This window comes from Hipposideros armiger, unplaced genomic scaffold, assembly GCF_001890085.2.
Source record: "Hipposideros armiger isolate ML-2016 unplaced genomic scaffold, ASM189008v1 scaffold_4, whole genome shotgun sequence".
Lineage (NCBI taxonomy): Eukaryota > Metazoa > Chordata > Mammalia > Chiroptera > Hipposideridae > Hipposideros > Hipposideros armiger.
The window spans coordinates 7,850,833-7,869,711 of NW_017731354.1; the positions used below are offsets into that span (position 1 = coordinate 7,850,833).

Consider the following 18,879-nt stretch of genomic DNA (forward strand, 5'->3'; position numbering starts at 1 on the left):
CACCCACCCACCCACCAAAACCAAAACTAAGAAAACCCACCATATTATCCAGAGAAAGAAAAGAGCTTTAGAATTCTTTTTATGATGACTATCTTCTTTCTGGTCCTTTTTATTTTAACACCCCCCGCCTAGACTCATTACCTCTATCATACGTCCTTTTTAATTCTCTGACTAATATTATTGACAGAGGTTATTAGCTATCACTTCTTTGTTCCTTTGATGCTACATGAATCAACTGAAAATAAATCCAAAAGGGATACGTTCCAAATAGTGCACATCTAGGGAAACGTGCTCTGAATAAAGAATTTTCTAAACATAAACTGTGGCCAACGGGGCTGGCCAACTTATTTTTCAACATTGGAACCATTCTGGTTGTATTCATGCCCTTGTGAATCAAAAGTTCAACTAGATTATATGTGAAAATTTTGAAGATTAAGCAGCACATCAGCTGCATAACAGACAACTCCAACTTAGTGTTAGAAATGAAGCCGCTAGCTCTCCTGCCGCTTCTCCTCTCCCCGTCTCATTCATCCTTCTGACATCTCCCATTTCAGGGGGTGAGATCACCATCCCCCTGGCCGCACACCACCACAAGGCCTTGGAGTCACTCTTGCCATCTCCATTGTTCACATCCGCCACATCCGATAGCTTACCCATTCCTGTTCATTTTACTTCCTAAATATCTCCGTGATTCATTGAATTATTGAAAACTTATGATATTTAAACATTGTGTCAGCTATTGGGGATATAAAGACAAAACAAGATGTGGTTTCTTTTCTGTTTTATCTCTAGAGGAACTTCTTTAGGTTCTCATCGGATCCGAGGAAGGAACTAATATAGCAGCTTCCTAGTATTAGAAAGCTGAAGTTTGATAGCATGAGGTGGGAGAAAAAAAGGAGGAATCCTAAAAGATCAGTGGTTGGTAAAGCTGTAAGTAGTCAGGTGGATAGTACAAGACCACCAGCTCAGGCACACAGGGACGATTATCTTGCTTATTGTAACACGGCTGCAGTATGCTGTAGACACTCAATAGAGTGGATCTGCTCTGATGGCTGTACAAGATGGGAGGCACTCCTGTCCCTAATCCCTTGCCTACAGCCTCAGCTATTCCTGTGGAAGAATTCTCTCCCTGTAAAAACAAACCAGCCATCAACTGCTTGAAAACCCTTCTATTACCCTACACTCTAGAAGAGTCCCCAGACCTGCAGTGTGCTGTTTATACTACCCAGCTTTTGCGTCAGCAACTTCTCCATCCACTGATCTGAGGCCCTGGACCACAGAATTCCACTGATCTGAAGCTCTCCTTGACGAGGGAATTACTGATCTCCAAGAGTGAGGTGGTTTCTCCTCTGGGTCCTCGTGCACTTTTTAGTCACAGATGTACTGCATGGATGTGCTTCCACATCTGCCTCTCTCTGCAGACTGAGCTCTCGGAGGCTGGGACCGTATCTTAGTCATCTTCTGCTATGTAACATCCTTTTCAGGATCTGGCACATAGTAGGAGCTCAATAAATACTTAATGATAGAGAGTCCATGGAGGCTGAGTATCTCCTACAAATTCAGAGTATCTTTTATATATTACCAGGCACATGTGAAGCTGCAGTCACTAGTATTTCTCTTTTAACAAATATTTATCCTGTCTGCTATGTTTTGAGAACATGGTGACTGTTAACTGTTGAAAAATACACAGAAATCTTGCTGTTCTAGATTTAATGGAATAGGACTATCTCAGAGGCAGGTCAATGTTGCAGAATCTAGGGAGTAGGGTACCAGTATTTCAACTTCTCTGTATGTTTGAAATTTTCCATAATAAAAAAAATGAAAAATAATGTTCAATTAGGAGAACTGGAAGGGGAAACAGTACACGATTCAAGTGACAGCGAATGAAGCGCGAAGCCATTTCAGGCAGATGCATACTGTTCGTTCAGAATCACTAGAGTAGCACGGCAGGCTGTGGCTACGAGGCACGAATCTTCAGGCACGGGGAGTTCCCGGACAGCGCAGGGTTTTTTGGCTTTTCCTGTTTTGTTTCTTTTCCGGGTGTGAACCTTCGTGATTAGGTATGGGGCTGCTTCTCAGCACTTTTTTTTTTTTCCTTGTTCACCAGTTGCCCTATTAGCTTCCTTAGTTAGCAAGATGTCAACATCAGCATCTAGAGGCAGCATTTTAAAATTCCGACTGTGATGAACAGACTAGAAGTCACTCAAATCAGAACTGCGTGTAACTTATTTTTAGTTGTCGGTATAGATGGAACTGCACATTATAGGACTGAATGATCTAGAAATGTGATGACAGCCTGTATTACTCTCAGAGAAAAAAAGTTATAGTTCTCATGATTTTGGCTGAGTTCCACCATTGCTTCCTGACCGATGCTAATTCACAGCGCAGGCCATATTTTTCTATAGTGTTTACTTGGGCTCTGATTGGCATGCTTAGGTTTTTTTATGTTTTACTTCAGAGGATCATGCTGAATTCTTCCTCTGGTTTCAACCATCGCAGCGGCCACACTGGAGTTGGATTGTTAGGCTTCTAAAAACTAATTCAACTTGACAGCCCTTAAATAGTGCTGCCTAACTGGGAATGGCCTAGGATAAGGGTTTTGCAACTTGTTTCAGTCAGTCAGACTCAAATCTAGCTATAGTGAGATTACATGTGAGTTTTACTTCATTCTAAATGTCTCCAATGAATAAGCATTTCTTTAACTTTTTAAATTGCGATGTATAGAGAATAATTTGGCCTAGTCAAGCACTCAACATCTTCAACAGATGTGAGCATTTTGCTCCATCTGATTAAAACTGTTATTATATTGTTGTTGAAGAAATAGAACAGTTCAGATACAGGTAAAGCCCTCACTTCCCAATGCCTTTCCCCTCCTTCCTTCCCCAGAGTAACCACCATCCTGAAGTTGGTGTGTCTTCACGCCCAAACATACTTCTATATTTTCTACTTCATATGTATGTATCCATAAATAACATATATATTGCTTCTCTTTTTAGATTTCATGTTAGTGGTATCATCCTCTATTACTCATGCTGCAATTTTTGTTTTTTCATTCAATACTGTAAATATTTTGAGATTTATTCATGTTTATAATTAAAATCTAATTCATTCATATTAACTGTTGTATAGGTTTATATTGCATATATAATCTATAGTTCATTTCTCTACTGATGGACAATTTTGCTATTACAAACAATGTTGCTTTGAATATCATTTTGTTTTCTTGTGTTTGTGAGTGATTCTCTTAGGAGAACTGCTGGGTGGTAAGATTCAACTTCACAGGATCATCAAATTACTCCCCAAATGGTTATATGAATATCCACGAGTATTATTTTTATCACCATAGATATGTGTGTGTGTATGTATGTATGTGTATGTATGTATATATGTATGTGTGTGGGTGTGCGTGTGTGTAAATACAAGTAAAGCCTGCCTACAAGAGCCGCAGTATGTAGAACTTGGGTACTTTATAACCAAACAATAGAGACAAAATGGAAATGGAAGGTGATCATCTATGTCTGAGCCTCCTAAGAGCTAAACTTTAATTGGGATGAGTTCTAAGACTAATTCTAAATGGTTCAAAAAAAAAAATCAGACTTGCCATTGGTGCTGACAGAGTAAAATGTACGTAAGTGGGCTAGGAACACATAGTGATCAGCGGTAATTCTCTCCGCTTCCCTCCTGCATTTCTGGCCGGGGGTGGGAAGCACTGTCTCAAAGACTCAAAAAGTCCCCGCGACCTCACGCTAGCCTCCAAGGCTCCCTCTTATTAGGAATCATCTCTACTCTCCATACAAGTTTTGATGGAAAAGTCTTCATTTTGTTTTGAAATAATAGCTCTTGGGGAGAAATAAGAGTAAATAGAAAAAACTGTCAAGGTAATGTTTTTACAAACAAAACTACACAAACCCAACCCAGCTGTCATCAGTGGCAGTAACCTACCTTTTCTCATGCTCTGTTAAAAGGTCCTATATTGAAGAATAACACAAACACTGAAAGTTTCAGTGATGGAGAGCAGAATGGTGCTAGGTTTGGGCGTGCTTATTTTTAGAGCAGCGTCGCTGCCTCCTCCACACCCTGCAAACCACATCGGTAATGGTCAGCAAATGACAGAAGCTTGTTACCACATGTTGTGAAGCAATGGCTGGAATACTTTTTCCTGTTCTAACACACCTGAGGGATACGGCACATTTCCATCACTAACTATGGCTTACTGTGGCAGTATAATGTGAAGGAAGGAGAGAATTTTTAAAATTACCCTCAATTTCAGGTGATTTTGCTAGGCTATTCCACTTCACCGTCATTGAGAACAGATGTCATAGTGCAGTGGTTCTCAATTTTGGCTGCACAGTCGTACTGCGGGGGGAGCTTTAAACACAATTCTGCTTTAACTGATCCGGGCGGAGCCTGGGCTCTGGCATTTCAAAATGCTCTCTCGGTGATTCTAATGCGCAGCCACGGCGAGAAGCCCTGCTTTGCCCTGAGGTTGTTGTCCTCAACTTGAGTGTACCCCCGGCTGACCTGAAGGGCCTGAGAGCACATGGGGTGCGGGGCCCCAGTCTCAGAGTTTCCGCTTCTTTAGGTCTGAGGTGGGACCCACACTTCCAAAACCACTGTCCTCAACCAAAAAAGATTCAAGCTACATTTGTTGAGCCTTTCGAAGGTATTTATGGAAAAGCTTCAACCATGTGCATCTTCAACTGTCCTTTAGTTATTTCACATTTTAGTACAGAACAGGCTAACACGTCATTCCCTTTTTAGAAGCAACCTACACTCATTATTAAAGAGAACTCAACAATATCAATCCTAAAAAGTAAAGTATAAAAGTTGCTTGTTTCCTCCCATCCCCTAACTCAGAGGTCAGCAATTTTTTTCCATAAAGAGCCAGATTCCAAGTATTTTTCGCGTTGCAGGCCACGTGGTCTCTGTCGCGAGTACTTGGCTCTGCTGGTAGAGTACCAGCGGCTACAGACAACATGTAAATGATGAGTGTGGCCGTGTCCCAGTAAAGCTTTACTGACAAAAATAGGCAGAGGGCTGGGTTAAGCACATGGGCCACAGAGTGTGGACCCCGGCCCACGTCCCAGGCACACTCACTGCTAACAATGTCTGGATTACGTACCTCCATTTTCTTTGCTTACATAAACCTAAATGTTATGTCTGCATGCTCATATAAAAATCGATGTGTGTGTGTATGAATATACCTTTTCATTTGCTTCTTTTAAAGTGAAGACTCCTCAGTCAGGTATAATTTCTTACCCATTAGTTAGGCAAACAGTGATGTGAGCAAATAGGGGTTTTTATATATTGTTATGTATAAAAATGTTATGTAGAATAAGCAACATTTTAACTAGAAATGCTTGCAGTTGTAAAAACTGATAGAAACCTAAGGGTCCATCAAAAGGGGCTTATTTAAATAAATGGGGTACAGTTATACAATAGAATACTACGCATATGTTGAAAGAAACAGAGTTAGTGGTATGGAAAGAAGTCCATGGTAAATGAGTAAAGGATAATAAAGTCACAATATATACAAAAGCTTTAAAAGCAATTATTATTAGGAGAGTAATTCAACATTTACTGAAAATATAGTTTGAAACCTCCTCTTCCATCTAGCTTAAGATATGGAAAACATTGGGAGGGGCTTGTTTTACCCACTGATAGGATATCATATTTGATTCTCAAGTGATTTAATAATTTTTAATACATGAACTCTCAAAGTAGCATGTTGCTTTATGCACTTTGCCTTTCAAAGCTCTCAAACGTGTTCTGAACACCACGGTTGCGATCACCTGGACATGTCAGCTCAGAGTGTTCAAGAGAACCTGGAGTCCAGGTGGAATTGCACGTTAATGCAATTGGATATGGCAGTTTTTACCAAACTGCTCTTAGTAGAAACAGACAAAGAGAAAGATGTAACTACGCTGTGCACAAAAGAGCCCATTGCTCATCCAGCCCGTGATCTTCCATTCTCACCTGTGGGCACACTTTAAGAAATCTGTGAGTCGGTAGCAAGTTGTGAAAATTGAAAGCTGCGTTGCTTACATGATAAAATTAGAAATAAGGTGAAAGAGGGATTACTTTTTTTTTAATGCCGTGACAAATGCAAATTTTCAGTTTTGATGTCTATTTTGAGGACCTAAAACAAGGCTTTTAATCAATGTATTATACATCAAATTGATCCTGTTAACTTCTGATTATTCAAAATGAATAAAATATTCATAGAGAAATGTCCAAAGTTTTACACTTCTCAGGCCCTCCCCCATTAATTATCATGCCTAGGAGCCTTTCAGTAAACGCAGCAGTCGTCAGGCTGACGGCATCTGACAGGCCAGCAAAGCCTGATTACACTGGTGCTCTGTGGCACTTTGATGTCCTGGAAGCGAAGAGAGATAGGGGCAAATTGGGCAGCACATTATGTTAATGCCTTGATTTAATCCAGCCACTAAACTTTCTGTAGCTGTTAAAAAAGACGCTAACACCAATTATGCCGCTTTGGAAGGGACAGGAGAGGACAAGCATTTCATTCTGACAAAGTGAGGCCCATAAATGTTGTCAATGAAATGAAACAAAATGAAGTAATCTATGATTAATTATACATCACAGACGTGAAGAAAAGAGGAAGAACCAAGTAATATGTCTGAGTCCTGGGAAATCTGTTAGATTCCTTTTAAGGATCAACATTTCTGAGAAATAACTATGAACTGTCAGATTCGGTAATACGAAAAAAAGCTGAAGGATCTTAAATTGCTTACATAGTGTAGTGGGTAATTCAAATTCATAATGTAATTGGCATAAATGATGTTTATCTAGGGCACTACGTCTAGTCTCAATTTTGTGACAGTACAGCAGAAGCAGTTTTTAAAAAATCGATCAAGTTGGATAACCACAGAGTTGGGTTATCTACTTTGTAACTAGACTCTGTGCCTCTAATCGATTCTTTACATTACTGATAGCATGATCTTTTAAAATGTGACTCAAGAGTGTAAACTCCATAAGAGCAAAAGATTACTCTCTTATTCACTGCTATCTTCCCAGTCTCTGAAATCACGTGGGGTACACACTAAATGCCCATTAAATGTCTGTCTAATGAGTGAGTGATTTTTCTTCCCCCGCCCCCTTGAGAATCCTCATTGGCTGCTCACAGAATTTCAGGATAGACTTCAACCTTCCAAGACAGAGGCCTCAATGCTCTGGGCATGACCGGCTTTCCAGAATATTCTCCTGGGGCTCCCCGTGTGGGCGATAGGCTTAACCCCAGCCATGCTCCACATTCTCTCGAATTCTCATGCTTTTGTTCCTTTGGCTTTCACTAACTCCTAATCATCTCCAGCATTTGGTTCAAACGTCAGGGACTCTGGGAAGTCTTCCCTGATGAGGGCCCCTCCTGCTGAGTCAGGCGCCCCCCGAAAGTACAGGCTCCACAGTGCCCTGTACTTCCCACCCTCTGCTGTTGGCCATGCGTTGCCATTGTTTCTCTACAGACTGAATTCCTCCAGGCTAGGGAGCGCTGCTTTTGTGACACACAGTAGATGCTAATAAAGGAAGAGCTGCTGTGAGAATTAAAGGAGACATTACATCACATGAGCTTAGCACATAGCAGCCTCTGAGTGATACCTTCCTTCCGATGAAAGCTGTGTATCGCTGTCCTGAGATTTCTACCTGAAGCAGTTCTTAAGGAGGAGACAAAAGAGCAAACTATTGAGCCACCAAGATTTTTAAGCTTAAAAAAGGTTTGATGACACAATACCTCAGCCTAAGTTGACATCATCAGTAATGGAACAAAACGACATCCTGTGCCTCCTGGTCTGACACACTGGGAAGGGCATAGCACGGCTTCTGTCGAATTCCTGCCAGATGTTACAATGACCTGAGTCTAATATGCGGAGACATCACACCCCCTCCAAATTGAAGGGTATTCCACAATATAAGTGGTCTGTATCCTTAAAAAATTCCGATGTTATGAAAGACCAACACAAAGAGAGGCTGGCGAACCAGTATGTATTAAGAGACATGAAAACTAAATGCAGAGTGTGATCTGGGTTGGATCCTGGACCAGATCAATAAAATGTTGTAAACAGTACTTCTGGGACAAGAAAAATTCTAATGAGAACTGAAGATTAGTGAAGATTAGATATTAGTGTAACGTTATTATTCTGAAGTATTAGGGGTTAAGGAGCATGATTCCTGCAACTCTCAAATAATTCATTACAACTATGTAAGAATGTGTATATATAAATACATACATATGTGTGCAAATACACATATATGGGAGAGAGAATAGAAATGATAAAAAATAAAAGTGTAGCTAAATGTTAACAATCGGTGATCATGGCTGAAGTGCATGCAGGAGTTCTTTGTCCCACTTTTGCAATCTTAAAAGCAAAAAGTTCCAGGACTCATTAAATGACTTGCTACAGCAGCACACAGAAAGTTACAATCCCTAGAAAATGCTATATTTCATATTTCACCATTACGATGATCTCTTGAGTTCTGTTCCTATGTTTGCTGATTATATTATTTTACTATATTTGGTATGTAATTTAACAAAATTAATTTCACCAATTAACCTAAGATACTGGGCAGTACCTTCTACTAAAAGTAGGATTTTTTTAAAAGCACATGGGAGCTGATTAGTGGCGACTTGAGGCATCGAGTATCGCTTAGAGCGGTGGCTTGCTTTAAATGACGTTCATACATTTGAGATGTCATCTAGAATCATTATATGAAATCACATGTTGGAATGAGAGCAAAGGCTGTATTAAGCCTTGGCAAAGTAACACAAATGACTGTCCCAGAAGTAATAAAGAAAAAACCCGGTTTATTCTAAAAGAAAAAGATATGTGTACATTAGAATTAGTGGACTATTTTAGAAGAACAGCTCTTTCTCTCACTAAAGTTCTTTGTTAAATCGAAGTTCTTTATTCTGCCTTAGCCAAGGGCAGCACACCGTCCCCCGAGACGCTGTTGCCGGCACTCCCGGGTCCTGCTGCAGGTGTAATGCCGGTTTCCCAACCTCAGCACACTGATGTTTGGGGCCGGGGAGCTCTCAGCTGTGGGTTCTGTGCATTGTGGCACATTTAGCAGCAACCTGATCTCTACGCACTAGATGCCAGTAGCAGTCCCTCCCAGGATGACAACCAAAGATGTCTCCCGACATTGCCAAATGTCCCTTGGGGACAAAATCATCCCTAGCTGAGAAGCACTGGTCTAAGGTGGTATAATTAGGTAACGTTTCCCCATACTTTGCAAGCTACTTTCAGATGAAGAACACAACGTTTGCAAAGTAAAATTAACTATTGCGTTCTCTCTCCAGTGGCTAGAGGATAACAATCCAAAGCGTTTAGCTCCCTGCGTTGTACCTGAGGCCCTGTACCCCGTCATACAGAAAGGCTGCTGTACTTGGTGTATTCTTGACTTCTGACACACGAAACGTACCTCCCTGCCTGTACTAGCAGTGCCCACGATTTTCTCTCTGCTGCCATATATCCCCATCTTTAGGATGTCACAGTTAAAGCAGGACACTCCTTCTGACTGTGTGACTGGCCACAACTGAATGAATCAAGGGTGCACAACAGATCAAAATGGACCCAATCAGAGGTTGGACATGGCAAACCAGATCTTTCTCCTTGGGGCTGGGAATTTTTGTGTGGCTACCTTTGGGCAACAAGCAAGTGAAACAGAGAAAGTCAGCTTAACATGAGAGAAAGCAGGCATGCAGCGTCCAAGAAAGGGAAGGGGTGGTGGGTGGGTCAGCTCATGGGCGTATCGTCAATGAAGTCTATTAAAAAAATCACTCCGAATCTCTCCCTCCTCTGAACTTCCTTAACTAGTGGCATGATTGTGAGCAAGTCACTCTCTCTCTCATGATCTTAGTTTGCTCATTTGGAAAATGAGGAAGGGCTAGAAAACAGCCAACTACTCTTCAGCTCAAATATCTGAGTCTGATATTACTATTGGTACTGTGTCCCGACAACTGTTTTATGTTGTGACTTAACTGCTGAATTACTGTTTAACTTTTCATGAACACGCCTTCCCAGTTAATGGGGATGCTCCCTGACGGCAGGGCCAGGGCACTGCACTGACCTCCTCAGGGAGGAGTGCAGATGGGGAGTCCCTGGGGATCACTGGGTTCTAACAGGAGGAAGCAGTGCTGTTTGGAGACTGACTCAATAAGTATATCCCTTCCTACCTGGACGGATTCAACATAATCATTTCTCATATTCTTATGTTCAAAAGGTTAAATAAATCACACAGGCATATAAAATCCTGATGCAGTAGGCCCAGTCCTGCAGAGGATCTGCTGACACGTGGGAAAAGCCTGATGCAAACATGCAGGCTTACTGCTCTGGATTTAATGAATGGAGGGTGCTTAACAAAGTGATGTGATGGTTAACTTATGTGTCCACTTGACTGGGCCACAAGGGGCCCAGACATTTGGTCAAACATTATTCTGGGGGTGTCTGGGAGCGCGTTTCTGGATGAGATGATCATTTGAGTCAGTAGACTGAGGAAAGCAGACTGCCCTCCCTACTGCGGGTGGGCCTCATGTAATCAGCTGAAGACCTGAGTAGACAAAAAGGGTGGGAAGGAGGCAACTCCTCCCGCCTGACCGCCTTCAGCGGGGACAGTGGTCTTTTCCTGCCTTTGGACTTGCACCGAACCACTGACTCTTCTCCCATCTCCAGGCTGCCTGCTTTCGGACGGAACCACGCCACTGACCCAGCTGGCCAACGCTCAGTCGCCATAATCACGTGAGTCAATTCCTTATAATAAATCTCTTTCTATATTTATATATACTATTGGTTTGGTTTCTCTGGAAAACCCTGACTAATACAAATGACTATAAAGCTAAATCCCACACAAGGAGCCCATTTTCCAATTGATTCCCATTATCAAAATTTTCTAATACGGGGTAGAGAATGTCTATTCATTGGTCTGATAAATAATTGTACAATTTCAGATTTGATAAAGCAAAAAAAAAAATTAAATTGAACTAAATGCTATAATTGAAAGTCTTCATGGAACCATATGCAAAATTCTTTCCCTGCTGTATCAATTTTGAACAATAAAGATTCCATATATCAGGATGCTATAGGTTAGATGATGTTACTATAATTAATAATTATGTAATAATAAAAATATAACTTTGGACAGATGAACTGTCCTGTTTGCATTTATCAATCATTTGTATTTATCAGTCACAGAAGCAAAGACTTTCTCTATGGAGACATCTGAGATAACTGAAATATTCTGTTCTATGTTTTTGATCTGCAAAGATGAGGCTAAAAATTTTAAGAGTTCAAGGAAGTACTGCAATTCTTACCAATATAGTAGAGATTCTAAAGACAGGAGTACAATTAATCATTTCAGGAAAGTTAACGTAGATATAGAAAAAGGTAGAACTTTTGACTTTACTTTATAAAACCTTTGTCATCCCCTTACAATAAAAAACGCTCTGGTAAGCAGTACACTTCCCATATAAATTAAAGTGAAATTTTCTTTTCAAAGCTTTAATTTACATACTACTTTTCAGCAATGTGCTACAAAACAAGCAAAATATACCTACATGAGATGAATTACCTTCAAAGAAGGTTCAATTTTTTTTGTAGCAGAAATGAAATAATTTTAACAGTTTATTGGTAGACATATTTGGATATGACGGGTCTATTAACTCACATTTGCACACTATTATAATTTTAGATGTCATTGCACATTTTGAATTTTTTAAAGTTCAGATTTCATTTAACACATCCTTGTACAATGGTTCTGGAAAGAAGTCAGGGAATTCAACTGATTTAAGCGAGTACCTATTGAAGCTACTGAATGTAAGGTACTCTTAACACGCAAGCAAAAATCATGCTTACATGTTATAGCCCACTATATAATGAAACTGTAAATAAAAGTTTCTTATACTAGATGATTACTTGAATAAGATTATGATAATATATTAGTTTTTTCCGGAAATACTTTTGCCTTAAGATGTTCATATATGAATCTGATGTACTATGAATGAAAAGCAACTTTATCTCAGAACATTTCTGATTGGTACCAAGTTACCGACCTGCTTGATGTTCTTGGAGATGGGACCTGGAATAATGCACTCATCACTGTCAGAAGCTGATCTGTCCTCTTCATCTGTTAAAAAACCAAAATTTTAGTGGTTTAAATCTGTTAAATCAGTTACATTTGTAGCTTGTGAAGTGGAGAGAAATAAGCTTACATTGTAAGGATAAACTTAAAAGGGCAATATGATGAGATCATGTCTGAACCTTTTTTAGTAGCAAAGATATTTACATTTACATTACATTTTAGAAAAAAAAATGACTGAAAATTCCAAGTTTAGTTTTAGTAGAAACAAAGGATGAAAATACAGCTTGTTCTAATATGAACTTAAAAAATAATTTTTTTAAAAGAAGACAGGGTAACAGATATTTTCTTACAGCTTAAGCAATAATACTGTGTAAGAATCAAGTTATTATTATTATTTAAAACACTTTTTAAAGTTTTATAGCTTTATTGTGGTAAAATGGACATACAACAAACTGCATACATTTAAAGTGCAAAATGTGATAATTTGACATATATATTAATTCCAAGAAATCATCACACAATGAAGACTGTGCACATACCCATCACCCCCAAAAGTTTCCCTAGGTCTTGTAATCTCTTCCCATTAGTCTTCCCAGGCAGCAACTTAAACCCTGGCTGTCACTATAGATTAGTTTGCCTTTTCTAAATATTTATGTAAATTAAATAATGTCATAAGTTGTCTTTTTTGTCCGAGTTCTTAGTTTTACCTTTTAAAAAGTCCTCTAGAATAATCCAGATGATAGTACTGAACCCAAAGAAAATATAAAGCCATTTAAATAACACAATTTGGGGACATGGTCAGCAACAACATTTCGTTCTATTGTGGCTCCAAGTGGAAATAAGCAGATTTGCCACAATTCTACCTGGTCACAACTGACTGGACCACATGCATCATTTCTGTGGTATCATGGAATAGATCCACTTAAATGAAGGTGATCTAAGGGGCATCCTCTACCAGATTAAACAAGGCTAAGAGTTAGATAGATAATGTTAATTTAAAAAAGAGTCACCTTCTGGTTCCAATTCCTCCGTTATTTCTGTTTCATCTTCAGATGAACTCAAACTTCGTTCTGCGAGCTGACCCTCGGATAGTAAAGACACATCCTCATCTTTTCCTTGTTGCATGTTCTCAGTATTCTCTTTTACCTTATCCACACGGCTTTCTTGAGAAACCTGAAGAAATGAAAGCACACTGATATATTTATCACCAATTAGATCACATTTATAGCATTTTTGCTGAAGCACTTGAATAATAAAGCATGTAAACCTGAGACTTAAATATACAGATATGCAATATATATGATTCATTAGAAAATAATTACTTAAATTGTACGAATGAAAATATGCAGCTAAATGAAAATTAATTTTAAACTAAAAATGGAAACTACACTAATTTCAGAATGAATTTTACATTAATTCACATATCTATTTGACATTATGCTAATACCAGCATAATTGTACCTGTTACACTTGTCATATTTTTTACCTTTCTATTCCAAGGAAGTCACATACTAAAATAAGATCAATGCTATGATTTCCTGATTCATGTCAATACAAAGACAAAATCTTTAAGAACTATATTAAACTTTTCAAGATAATTTTGATACAAATACACACCCTGGGAATATGGGAAAGAGTTGGCACATTAGTATCTATTTCTGGCGCATGTTCCACTTCTGGTGAAATTTCCTTCCCACTTTCAGGAGGAGCAGAAGTCTCCTTAAACAGTGTAAAAACATTCATTTGTTATTTTGTATTATTACTAAATCCCAAATCATTCTAACACACACACACACACACACACACACACACACACACAAATTAGGAGCAAATATAGTAGCTACCCATATGACAATGAAATTGCATTTTGTAAAATTATTGATATTCTTCATGGTGTATATATATATATATACAATTTAAGAACTGCAAGTGTATTTCATTGAAGCATTGTTTATAATCTTAAAAAAAGGGAGAACTATGCAAATGTCCAACAATAGGATATTAGTTAAATCAAATATGGTACATCCAAATACCTGAGTTTTAGATAACCATGAAAAACCTAATAATGTAGATCTGTACTTACTGATACTGAAGAGTTTACAATATAGTGTTGAGTAAAAAAGCTAGTTATAGAACAATATATGTAGTTGTATATTGTTTTGTTAAAAAACAAGCACACAAACAAACATACATGTGTGTACATTTCCCCGGGAAAAAAATAGATCCGAAATTCACCAAAATTCTATCTCTATATCTAGATTTGGGGAAATTTAGTTTTGTTGTTTTAAATTTTTGGCTTATTTTTATTTTCCAATATTTCTAGAATAGTTATAAATTACTCATGTGATTAAACAATTGCATATGCTAGAATAGGTACATGCTTTCTGTCGCCAACATCATCTTTTTTTTGAAGATATTTATTGGGGAATTGGGACAAGGGGAACAGTCAAGTTGCTATCCTTTTGTTTTGTTTTTTTTTTAAAGACTTTTATTGGGGAATTGTGGGGATGGGAACAGCACTGGGGAATTGGGGAAGGGGAACAGACAAGTTGCTGTCCTTTTGTTCTTCAGTCTAGTTGTGGAGGATGTTGCTTCACTGGCCCAAGTTGGCACCATCATTGTGCTCTTCCTGGGCGAGGCAGATCAGTTGCCGGCTTCTGGACGGCCTCTCACTGAGGCTGCTGGCTGCTCACTGCGGCTGCTGGCCGCTCACGCTGGCTGCTGGCTACACACGGTAGCCCATGGCAACCCACTGCCACAGGGGCTGCAGCCTATGCCGTCGCCTGCGACTCACTGGCAGCCCAGCTCCAGGTTGAGCTGTAGTTCAGCATCTTAGCTGTAGAGGGCAGTGTCACTGGCCCTCATGTGGGATCCGAACCGGGGCCCTCTGGCGTCCCAAGCCAGCTCTTAACCATCGCGCCACTTGGCTGGCCCCCAACATTATCTCTTTATTGCATCAAACACCAATTTATATCAACCATTATTCCATGGTTCATAAACTGATGTTTATTGTTAAAATATAGTTTATCATTTTTGCTATTTTAGAAGTTAACATGCCCAATACAGAAAATGTGAAAGATGAACAAGAAAACAAAATAATACAAATCCACATTCCCATTACCCAATGATAATATCTGTTAATAACTAGTTAGATTTCTATTTCTTTATAATTAACTTTTAATGCAAATAAAAACACTTTTTGGTTACGTAGTGATAATTATATTGTAAATATAATATATCCTGTTGCATAAAAACACTATAACAAAATTTTCTGATCTGATACTTTGGGTAAATATCACTTTTAATGACAACAGAAAATACTGCATTGAGAGGATAGGTCATGATTTACTGAACCCCTTTACCAGCGATGGACAGGGAACTGCTGCAGGAGAGTGAGAGGGTCACTGGTAACGTGGGAGGGAACGAGGAGGCATGGAAGGGGGGCACGTGTCCCGCTGGCTCAGCGCTACGGGGAGAGGAAGACGAGGCCTGAGATCTGACTACTGCATATGGCGAAGATAAAGTCTGACCAGACTGAGTTCAAAAACTCTATGAGGAAATGGAGACAAACTTCAAACAATTTTTGAATAGGTGGGTTTTGTTTGTTTGTTTGTTTTCTTTGGTAAATGGGGGGCAGAAGATTGAGCAATAACTGGAGAGAAATATGGGGCCAAAGGAAGGTTTATATCAAAGAGTAAGAATGATTAATACTTATACACAATGCCAAATTACTACACCTATATCATTTACTTAAAATATTTGTTATAGGAAAAAACAATCCGTATTTTGAGTGTTTACTACTTACAGGACTCTGAGGTGGTGCGATATCCACAAAAGACACCTTCTTGTCTCCAGGTGTTAGACGTTGTCTGGGTTTAGGTTTTGGTGCCTGAGATAAACCAATAGGTCAAACTGAGCATGATGAACTTACGTTTTAGATAAAACTTCAGCATTTTTTTTTCTCTTTTTGTGGCTATTTCCTAGGTTTTACAGGAAATTCAAAGTCACTGTTACTCACGACATCTAACGTGCTGACAGAGGATGTTGGAGGCAGTCTCAGAACAACTTCTGAGTCTTCTTTGGGTAGGACATTTCCCAAGTCTTCAGTTGTTAGGGATCCATTTGGCGGAAGGTAAGCAAATTTCCACTTCAGTATAACATGAATGGTTCCTGCAGGATGCTTTTTATGGTCTGTTAACTCAAATATTCCTGTCAAATCACAAAAATGACTTTAATTAATGCTAGAGTAAAGTTTTACTACCATAATAATTAAAGAAGAACAAAGAGAACTACCTACAACTTAAAAAAGTAATTTTGGCTTTTACCCACAACCCAAATGACTTACAGAATAAAATAAAGACAAAAGGATCTATGATTGGTTCATCTCTAAAGCAGACTGCTTTTAGAAGTTAAGGCCTCAAAGATAATACTGATTCAAACATGAGAAAATTAACTTATAAATATTTTAATTCACTGAAATTAAATTCTGAGATTATTCAAAATTCTTAGCCTTCCTCTAAGACATCATCTAGGTTATAGCTCAAATATCAACTTTCATTTTGATTTGTGTATTCTTGCAAGACTTGTCTCTATAGAAACATATATTGAAATTCAAAGTTTCAAATAATTTATGTATCTAAAGGACTCTTTGTAGTACTATATAATTCTATTATAATTTTAAATATTTTATTGGGATTTGTTAAATTATCCCAAATTAATAGTAGCATAGCAAAAAATGTCCATAAGATAAACCATCCAAACATATAGCAGTAAGAATAATTATCATCTACCTATATCTGTATATACCTATATTGAGTCACCAATTTTAATCATTGTACTAAATTTTTCAGTATGAAAAATCTCTGACTTGAAAAAAACAAACCTATGTTTCAAGGATAATTTTGCTTAGAGGTATCCTTTACTTGGTCCTCAAGTGTATATGACATGTCTTTTAGTGGCGGTCTGGGGAAAAAAAAAACAAAACAACTCTAGACTTTAGGGAGAACAATAGGATGCAGGTGGAATATAAGTAGGTGATAAAGTTCTATTATAGGCACAGGTGAGCCTTCCAGAATGGCTGAGTGAAGAGCTCAGTAAATCCTTTCCATAAAAAGGAATGATAAAACTAGACAAAAATGATCAAAAACAGTACCCTGGGGTAAGCTACTTGTCCCTGGCTGAATGTGAGACTTATAGACTTTGAATGCATTACCCAAACCATTCACTGAACCATAGGCAAACAGAGGAAGCCTACCAGCCCAAGGTGTTTAAGCACAACCCCTGACCAATCATTGGCTGACCCAGGCTTAAAATTAAAACAAGAATAAAACAAACAGACTTAGTAGAGACATCAGTGGCTACAGTGAAGGAAAAGGACTATAGAATTAGTCTTGGCAAGCCACAAAATAAACAAAAAGAGCAACAATAATCACCCCATGGAGTGGGGAAGTTGGAATCCAGACTTGCTAAAATATAGTATCCTAAATGTCCAGTTTTAAGGGGGGGAGGTGCGGAGAGAGAGAGAGAGAGAGAGAGAGAGAGAGAGAGAGAGAGACAGACAGACAGACAGACAGACAGAGACAGAGAGACACAGGAGAGTGTGATGTATACACAGGAAAAAAAGCCATCAATATATATTTTTTGAGGGTGTCCAGATGTTAAACTTAGAAGCCAAAAACCTCAGATCAGCTATCATATATATGTTCAAAGAACTAAAAGAAACCATATTTAAAGAATTAAAGGAAAGTGTAATGACAATGACTTCTAAAACAGAGGATATAATAAACAGAAATTATAAAAACGAGAACTCAGTAGAAATTCTGGAGTTGAAAAAATACAATCGCTGAAATGAAAAAAATCAATAGAAGGGCTTAACAGGAGATTTCAGTTGGCAGAAGAAAGAATCAGTGAATTTGAATACTGATCAGTAGAGATTTTCCAAATGGAAGAGGAAAAATGAAGAGAAGTGAACAGAGCCTCAGAGAACTGTGGGACACCATTAAACATACAAACATATGTGGAATGAGTCCAAGAAGAAGAAAAAACGGCAGAAAATAATTCAAGAGATAATGGCAAAAAACTCCCTAAATTTGGTTCATAACAGTATCCTACACATAAAGAAGCTCAACAAATTCAAAGTAGGATAAGCATAAAAGGAACTGTACATAGACACATCAGAGTTGACTTGTTGAAAGCTAAAAAAAATAAAATAAAATCTTGATAACACCATCAAGTATGATGGAGCCTTAATAAGAGTAACAGCTGATTTCTCATCAGAAATAGTGGATGCCAGAAGTTAGTTGTCCGATGTACTCAAACTGTTTGAAGAAAAATGATCAAGAATATTGTATCTAGCAAGACGGTCCTTCAAAAAATTAAAAGCAAAATAAAGACATTCTCACAATAATATGGTAATAACTATGTATAGTGCCAGGTGGGTACTAGACAAGTCACGGGGATCACTTAAATTATACGAACGGCTAGCCACTATTCTATACACCTGAAATTAATATGACATAATACTGAATTTCAAATGCAACTGAAAAATTAAAGATGGGGGGAGAAGGTGAAGGAGAATAAGAGGTCCACTTCCAGGTATAACACAAATACCTACAGCACAGGAAATACAGTCAATAATACTGTGATAGCGTGGTACAGTGTCAGATGGTTGCTGGGCTTACGGTGACACTTCTTTAGGTATATAAATGTTGAATAATTATTGTGTATCCCTGAAACTAATATACTATTGTATGTTAGCTATATTTGTAATAAAACTTTTTTAAAAAA

At 38.4% G+C, this 18,879-nt stretch overlaps 1 protein-coding gene and 2 long non-coding RNA genes across 4 annotated transcripts in view; 2 read left to right on the forward strand and 1 right to left on the reverse strand.

Annotated features, from left to right (window-relative positions):
• The window catches only part of LOC109383462 (uncharacterized), a 102,015-nt gene extending 88,788 nt beyond the window's left edge, over positions 1-13,227 (forward strand). The window contains exons 2-3 of the long non-coding RNA XR_002124181.1: positions 10,689-10,754; positions 13,146-13,227. This is a non-coding gene — a long non-coding RNA (uncharacterized LOC109383462). The remainder of the gene's footprint in view (positions 1-10,688; positions 10,755-13,145) is intronic.
• RPGRIP1L (RPGRIP1 like) overlaps positions 1-18,879 on the reverse strand; it is an 85,388-nt gene that overhangs the window by 17,499 nt on the left and 49,010 nt on the right. For both annotated transcript variants that reach the window (XM_019643822.1, XM_019643833.1), the window contains exons 18-22: positions 16,112-16,302; positions 15,899-15,982; positions 13,711-13,812; positions 13,104-13,266; positions 12,065-12,138 (exon numbers count right to left, since the gene is read on the reverse strand). In XM_019643822.1, coding sequence (XP_019499367.1) covers positions 12,065-12,138; positions 13,104-13,266; positions 13,711-13,812; positions 15,899-15,982; positions 16,112-16,302 — 614 coding nt within the window. The remainder of the gene's footprint in view (positions 1-12,064; positions 12,139-13,103; positions 13,267-13,710; positions 13,813-15,898; positions 15,983-16,111; positions 16,303-18,879) is intronic.
• Positions 16,150-18,879, forward strand: part of LOC109383465 (uncharacterized) — a 34,942-nt gene continuing 32,212 nt past the window's right edge. Inside the window, exon 1 of the long non-coding RNA XR_002124184.1 lies at positions 16,150-16,225. This is a non-coding gene — a long non-coding RNA (uncharacterized LOC109383465). The remainder of the gene's footprint in view (positions 16,226-18,879) is intronic.